The sequence below is a fragment of the Propithecus coquereli genome, unplaced genomic scaffold, assembly GCF_000956105.1.
Source record: "Propithecus coquereli isolate 6110/MARCELLA unplaced genomic scaffold, Pcoq_1.0 Scaffold113, whole genome shotgun sequence".
NCBI lineage: Eukaryota > Metazoa > Chordata > Mammalia > Primates > Indriidae > Propithecus > Propithecus coquereli.
This window is the reverse complement of record NW_012135303.1, coordinates 4779138-4787592: the sequence shown is the minus strand read 5'-3', so window position 1 is coordinate 4787592 and position 8455 is coordinate 4779138. Positions and strand designations below refer to the sequence as shown.

The following is an 8455-nucleotide window of genomic DNA, read 5'->3' as shown; positions in this document are numbered from 1 at the left end:
ACATTGAGATACATAATTTGTATAATATAAAATTTCTTATAATGTGAAATTCACCATTTAAAGTACCCAGTGCTGTGGTTTTTAGTATTTCACAAAGTTATGCAACCTTCACCACTGTCCAATTCCAAAATATTTCCATCTCTAAAAAGAAATCTCATATTTATTAGCAGTCACTTCACATTCTCTTCTTCCCTATCTCCTGCTAACCACTAATTTACTTTCTGTCTAAATGGGTTTGCAATTTTGGACATTTCATATGAATGGAATCATATAATACGTGGTCTTTTGTGTCTGGCTTCTTTCCCTTAGTATACTGTTTTCAAGGTTCATTCATGTTGTAACATGTATTAGTATTTCATTCTTTTTTATGACTGAACAATATTTTATTGTATGGGTTTAGCACTGTTTTTAATTTATTCATCAATTTACAGACACTTGTGTTGTTTCCACTTTTTGGGTTTTATGGTTGGATCTTAAATAAATGGAATATAGAAAGAACTATCCATGCAATTTTCTAAATAAGTTTTCAAAATACAAAATTCCTCATTTTGTTCCCACTTGCCTTTAGGGTTCCATTAACTTCAAATGATGATGATGATGATGATGATGATGACAAAGAGAAAGCGCAGTGTGACAACAATATTAAATCAAAGACATCACCTGATATTCCCTCTTCGGTATCAACAAGACAACCTTTATCAACTCAATGTAATTTGGAAGTGTCATTTCTTAAAGAAAATAATCAGAATGTTTGTGGTTTAGATGATTCAGAACATATTTCTTCTGTTGTTGATGTACTTCCCAAAGGTGAGATTGTTTAAAAATTCATTTTGAGTATTAAATAGTTAGATTCATCAGATTTCTTCCTGAGGGCACTGATGTATAAACATTTAATAAGTTAGACGTCTTATGTTACATATTTGCTAACTGCTACCATTTAAAACTGTTGGCGAAAATTTAATTTAAAAGTAAATATGCTGACAAATGTCAAATCCACAGTGGCCTAATACTGTTACTTTGGAAGCAATGTTTAAAAATGAACAGGTCTAAAGAGCTTTTCTGGGTATCTTTGCTTATGACTTGAAAGATACCATATATTTATATATTTAGTTTTACCCTCTCCTTTTCATAGGTATGAAAATTGGGGGCCTACATAGGTATAGTAACTTTTTAAAGGTTATAACCAATTAGTGATAAAGCAAAAACTTGAGCCTGGGTAATGATTGAGCAAGAAAGAGTAATGGAACTTACATTTTATTTATGTGGTGATGCTACTAAATAATAATCCTGTGGTGTAGTCTATGGTGCTTATGGATTTGTCATAGATTTTCAAATTAGGATATGGGACCATAACTATATTGAATTTATTTATTTATTTTTATTGTTTTGAGTTAGGGTCTGGTTCTGTTGCCTAGGCTAGAGTGCAGGGACATCATCATAGCTCACTGCAGCCTCAAACTCCTGGGCTCAAGTGATCCTCCTGCCTCAGCCTTCTGGGTAGCTGGGACTACAGGCATGTGCTACCATGCCCAACTAATTTTTAAAATTTTTTTTTTAGAGACAGGGGTCTCACTATATTGCCCAGGCTGGTCTCAAACTCCTGGTCTTAAGTGATTTTCCATCCTTGGCCTCCCAAAGTGCTAGTATTAAGGCATGAGCCCAGCTATTTTACGGAATTTAGAGCTTAGAATTATTTTTCCTATTTTTCCTTTCTGGGGATGTGTGTGTGTGTGTGTGTGTGTGTGTGTGTGTGTGTGTGTGTGTGCATACAAACAAAAATATAAAATTTATATAAAGTTTAGCTGCCTAGCCTTTTGATAATAATGTTTATCAGAGTTACCATTATTATTTGCTTCATTTGCTGGCCTCCTTCCATTCTAGAAATGTATGTTATTGGCTCTGCTGTTGTCTGTACTCTACTTTGGGGTTGAGGTAGCGAATTCTCAGTATATATTTTCCATAGATACAAATGTAAAATGTGACTTGTTTAGAGTAACTTAGTACTTATTTCTGAATTTTGTTTTTCTTCTTTTTAATAGAAAGCCATTATCACTCAGATCGAAGTTCCAAGAGTTCTCTAATGAGTGAGATGAGAAATGCCTCACCTATAGGCCACAGATGGGAACCATCTCCTAGTAACGTGACTGAAAGAAAGAAGCGTGGGTCATCTCAGGAGTCAAATAATCTTTCTGCAGACATTCCCTGTGTGACAGATTTAGATCAACAACAGATTTCAAGTCCAGAATTAAATACGAATAATGAGATAAATGATGATATTAACAAAAAGAATACTACAATGCAAAGAAATAAACAGTATCTTCCTGGCTTATCTTCTGAGTCTCCTGGTGAACCTAATGCAGGGTACATGAATCAAGTTCAGGATAATGATGACTTTCAATTGCAGAAAACTGTGTATGATGCTGACATGGATTTAACTGCTAGTGAAGTAAGCAAAATTGTGACAGTTTCAACAGGCACTAAAAATAAAAGTAATAAAAAAACAAAGGAGCGTGGAACAAAAACTTTCAGAAAAGTGAAAGATTCAAGCTCTGACAAAAGGAGAGAAAGAACGAAGAGACAATTTGAAAATAGTTCAGATGTGGATATTGAGGAAAAGATTGAAAACGGACCAGAAAGAAGATCTGTTGTTCTGGGTGACAAAAGGGATTCAGAAAATCCAGATTTTATTTTCAATACCAAACAGCTGACTGAGGCTGACATCCTGGAGAAAATAACCCTTCATAATGACTTTGAACAAGATGACAGGCAAAATACACAGTGTAATAAAAAGAAGAAAAGAATACATGTAACAAATAAGCAAGAGGAAACATACTTCTTCTCCCAAAGTTCAGATAAATTCCAGCAGGAGAGTAAATTTGATATGGGTCAGAATTCCCTAACTTGTAATACAAGTAAAGCTTCTAGACAGACATTTGTGATTCATAAATTAGAAAGAGATAACTTATTCCCAAACCAAAAGGATGAAGTAACCATTTTTGAAAACCTAGAAGTCACAAATGAATTTCAAACAGCCAATCTTTCCTCTAAAGATAATGGAAATTTATATGATTATAAGACCCAGAATATGTTGGATTCAAATGAGTATATCACTGATATGCGACCTGCTGAGCAAAATGAATCAAAAATAAATAAGCTTAGGAAGAAAGTAAGTCGGAAGACAGAAATAATTTCTGGAATGAACCAAATATATGAGGATAATGATAAAGATGTACATGGCCCAAGAAAAGGTAATGTTTTCTTACGAACCCAAGAGGATAAAGAAACTATCTCTGAAAACCTAGAAGTTGCAAATGAGTTTCAAATACCTTATGTTTTCACCAGAGATAATGGTGATTGTGAGGCCCAGGATGTATTGGATTTGCAAAAACAGATCACTGATGTATACCCTGTTCAGCAAAATGAATCAAAAGTTAATAAGAAACTTAGGCAGAAAGTAAATCGGAAGACAGAAATAATTTCTGAAGTGAATCATTTGGATAACAACAAAAGTGAGCATTGTCCAGGAAAGGGTAACTCTTTCTTTCTAACCCAAAAGGACAAAGAAATCATCCCTGGAAACCTAGAAGACTCAAGTGAGTTTCAAACACCTGCATTTTCTACCAAAGATAGTGGAAACCTATGTGGTTATCAGACTCAGTATGTTTTGGGGGTGAAAAAGCATGTCCCTGATAGGCAACCTGCTTGTCAGAATGATTCAAAAATAGATAGGAAGCTTAAACAAAAGGTATTTCGAAAAACAGAAATAATTTCTGAAATCAATCAAATATATGAGAATGATGACAAAGGTGTGCATGACCGAGAAAAAGGTAACTTCTTTTCTCCAACCCAAAAAGATAAAGAAACCGTTTCTGAAAACCTACAAGTCACAAATGAATTTCAAACAGCTGATCTTCCCACCGAAGATAATGGAAGTTTATGTTATTATGAGACCCAAAATATACTGGATTCGAAAAGGCATGTCACTGATGTACAACCTGCTGAGCAAAATGAATCAAAAATAAATAAGAAGCTTAGGCATAAAGTAAATCGGAAGACAGAAATAATTTCTGAAATGAACCAAATATGTGAGAATAATGATAAAGGTATGGATGGCCAAGAAAGCTGTACAAGAGATCTTGATTTCAAAATAAGTAAATCTAAAGAAAGACTTGAATGTCAAGGCATTATCGGTGGATACTCTATGGAAATCAATAGTAATGAAAAGGAAAGTTGTGGGCAAATTTCAGATCCTTACCAACTAGTTAAAAAATGTAAGAAAGAATCATCAGGCAAGGCAAAGAACATTTTGACAAAAGGTAAGAACAAATCTGTTTTGCAGTTAACAGATTCTTCAGAGATACCAACCTCCTTAGAAGCTGATTTAAAACATAATACTAGTGAAGCAGATTCTGATCCAGGAAACCCAACTGAAATACATAAGACTCCAAAGCAAAGAACTACAACTCTGAATAAAAAAAGAGAGATCCACTTTGTGGAAGTGATAAGAGAAGGAGAGTGCCAGGTCAAAAAAGTAAATAAAATGACATCCAAATCAAAAAAAAGGAAAGCCTCCATAGATCCTTCTCCAGAGAGCCATGAATTAATAGTTGACACTATTCAGGCAAAGTCAGTTGACTCTGATCAAGCTGATAAGGAAAACAACGTGGAGAATGAGAAAATGGTCAAAAGTAAGCCAGACTTTTACACAAAGATGTTTAAATCTTTATCTCAGATATATTCACCTTACACACAAGATTATTCCTTTAACAATGTTCAGGAAGGTTCAGTACCTTCAAGTATTTCTTCTAGTAAAAATCTGATAATAAAAGAAAATTTTGACCTGGAGTGTTCACCAAGCTTTCAAGTAAGTGATGATATGCATGAGAAGATGAACAAGACGAAATTTAATGTCAACCAGAGAGAACAAAAATCAGGAATAGGTAGGTCAATAACCTGAAGTGATAAAATTTTAGAAGTGTTATCTTTTAAAATTTTTCAATTAGTAAAATATTTTCTGCTATAACTGATATTTTATGGAATTTTAAAATATATAGCCGTGTAGCATTTATGATCTGTAGAAACAGTGTGAAGGAATCTAAAGAAAGTTTAATACTTTGGGAAGATAACAGTGAAATTATCTTGGACATTTACAGCCTAAAAATCTGATTTGGCCTTTACCACAAAGTTAGGCAGATAATTTCGTTTTTCGTGTTATTTGAAAGAAATTGAATGTTTCAAATGTATATAATAATGAATTGCACTGGTTTTGTTTTACCAGACATGATTATAAGTTTCTTAAGGGTGGGGATCTTAACTCCATTTCAGCAGCATATATTTAATGTGATCAAAGCATTATTCTGGGTGATGTAGAGGACTGAAAAATAAACAATACCAGCCCCCTTTCCTCAGAATACATGTATATAAAAGTAACAAACACAGTGGTGAAATGTGGTAAATGATTATTTAATAAAAGCACATATACTATGCTAAGGGATGTAATGGGGAGTAGTTTTGATTAGAGGAATCTGCAAAGGCATCATTAATAGGTAACACTTAGGCCCTAAAACAGCAGTCCCCAACTTTTTTGGCACCAACAACCAGTTTCATGGAAGACAGTTTTTCCCTGTGGAGGAGGGGGCAGAGCTCTGCCACCTGTCTCCTAACCCCCGTGGCCCAAGGGTTGGGGACCGCAGCCCTAAAGGATAAGTAAGATTGTTACCTGTAGTGTTTAGTTTTTATATTCGTCTAGTTATTAAAATAATATTGATTGCAGAAAATAGAGAATCAGAAAAAGGACAGGGAAAATATCACTTGGAAGAATTGCAGTCACCATTTTACCATGTGCATGCAGAATACAGACCTGAATCTATGGATTTTTAAATATATATTTGAAATCATACTACATATAACATTATTTATCCCACTTTTCCCCCTTAACATTGAATCCTAAGGATGTTCTTTCACCACTAGAAATTTTGTAACCTTAGACTTTCCTTTAAAAATTAAAATTTTTATTGGGAGCCTAACATTTCAATATATATACATAGAACACTGGGATTTTGATGAATAAGGCTATTCCAGCTAAAAAGCACATTGAAGCAAAAGAAATACAAAGGCCTACAGTTGCAGGATATTGTTAGAAGACTGGTGAAACAGCTTTCATCTCTGCTTTCACAGTGCCTTTCACACTGTGGCAATCGGTGGCATATGCATTGAATGAATGTGCAGTAGTTTGTGTGCTCTGTGAAAAGAGTTCAATTATAAGGAATTTTTGTCAGCCTGTATGTGATTTCAGAATAAAAAGGTTGCAGGCTACTTTGATAGTTTGTTTCAAATTTTAGTCTCTGTCCCCTAAAAATTGAATTGTTTTAAAATTTGCTGCAATAATTTGCAAACCACTATATAGCCCATATCTATTTCCATCTCTATAGACTTTTCTGAGTATTTGTGAAAAATAATATTCTTTTCAGGTGATAGACCATTACAGGACTTGACAAATACCAGGTTTGTTTCAAATAACACTGCTGAACCTGAAAATAAGTCAGAAGATCTATCGTCAGAGCTGCGAAGCAGAAGAAGAAAGTGTACTCCTCTCCATTTCAAAGAGCCAAGTCTCAGAGAGTAAGTATTTCAGTGATATTAAAGTGATTTTAGTATGCTATTCTGAATTAGTATTTAAACACTTTTGAAAATCAATAAAATATGTAACAACCATAGTATGATTTGGGTAAGATTTGAGGAAATGTATTCTTTAAACAGGCTTTTTTTTTTTTTTTGGTGTCTGAATTTAAATTGGTTTAATTTTATTTCGTTCCCAGTTCTGCTACTATCATTTTTAAAATTGTAACTTGATAATCATAATTTTTAAAATTTGTTCCCTATGATTTGCAAACTACTATTTTCCATATATTATCCCTATTTATTTTCTACCTTGTTCCCTGGAAAAATTCAAAGTAGTTTATATGTCCTTTACTCTCAAAGAATAACAGTCCTTTTTCTTTATTTTTATAAATTTCAAACATACTCCACAAAATAGTGCCCTCCAATTTATCCACTTCTCAGATTCAACAATTATCAAGTTTGCCATCTATGCTTCATTTATCCTTTTTGTTGTAGTGTTTACAGTCATAAATATTAAGTCATTTAATTCCTGAAAACACTTTTGTAAATATCTCTAAAAAATAAGAACTTCTTAACAAAGTTCTTAACAAAACCAGACACAAGTATCACATCTAACAAAAAAGATAGTTCTGGCAGGTATTTTAAAACAATAACCAGCAGATGGCAATAATACACGCGAGGGTGAAAGAGAAGCAGATTGAAAGTGAAACAAAGGACCAAGTGGCTTTTCTTTTCTTTCTTTCTTCCCTTTCCCTTCTTTTCCTTTCCCTCTCTCTCTCTTTTCTTTCCTTTCCTTTCCTTTCTTTTCTTTTCTTTTCTTTTCTTTCTTTTCGTTTTTCTTTCTTTCTTTCTCTTTCTTTCAACAGCTTTATTGAGATATAGTTCACATACTATATATTTCACTCATTAAAAGTATACAATTCAGTGGTTTTTAATATATTCACAGATATATGTAACCATCACCTCTAGTCAATTTTAGAACATTTCTTCACCTCAGAAGGAAACCCTGTGCACCTTTTAGTTACCACTTTCTTACCCCACAACTCTAGGCAACCCCTAATCTACTTTTTGTCCCTGTAAATTTCCCTGTTTCATATGAATGGAATCATATAATGTGTGGTCTTTTTAACCAGTTTCTTTCACCTAGCATGTTTTAAATGTTCATCTATGTGGCAGCATGTATCAGTCCTTCATTCCTTTTTATGACTGAATATTATTTCATTGTATAGATATACCATATTTGTCTGTTAATGGACATTTGTCTTGCTTTCATCTTTTGGCTATTCTGAGTAATGCTGCTATAGACATTCGTGCACAAGTTTTTGCGTATATGTATATTTTTATTTTCGTGGGTATATGCCTAGGAGTAAAATTGTTGGGTCATATGGTATAATTCTATGTTTAATCATTTGAGGAACTACCAGACTGTTTCCAAAGCTACTGTACCATTTTACATTCTCACCAATGGTGTGTGAGATTTTTGGTTTTTCCTTATCCTCACTAACGCTTGTTTTTATATGACTTTCTGATTCTAGCCATCCTAGTGGGTGTGAAGTTGTATCTCATTGTGACTTTGATTTGCATTTCCCTGATGACTAATGATGTTCAGCATCTTTTCGTGTATTTACTGGCCAGTTGCATATCTTCCTCAGGGAAATGGCTGTTAACATCCTTTGCCCTTTTTCCAGTTGGGTTATTTGTGTTTTTATTAAGTTGTAAGTTAAACTTTTAATTTTGAACTAATTTTAGACTTACAGCAAAGTTGTTAAAATAGTACAAGGTTTCCCATATGTTCTCCATCTAGCTTTCCCTATTTTTTTTTTTTTTTTTTTTT

The 8455-nt window shown here is 33.5% G+C and overlaps 1 protein-coding gene across 1 annotated transcript in view; it reads left to right on the top strand.

Moving 5' to 3' along the window:
- The window catches only part of SGOL2 (shugoshin-like 2 (S. pombe)), a 69209-nt gene that overhangs the window by 41742 nt on the left and 19012 nt on the right, over positions 1–8455 (top strand). The window contains exons 6-8 of the mRNA XM_012655463.1: positions 569–807; positions 2040–4940; positions 6471–6621. Of these exons, the coding sequence (XP_012510917.1) occupies positions 569–807; positions 2040–4940; positions 6471–6621 (3291 nt within the window). The remainder of the gene's footprint in view (positions 1–568; positions 808–2039; positions 4941–6470; positions 6622–8455) is intronic.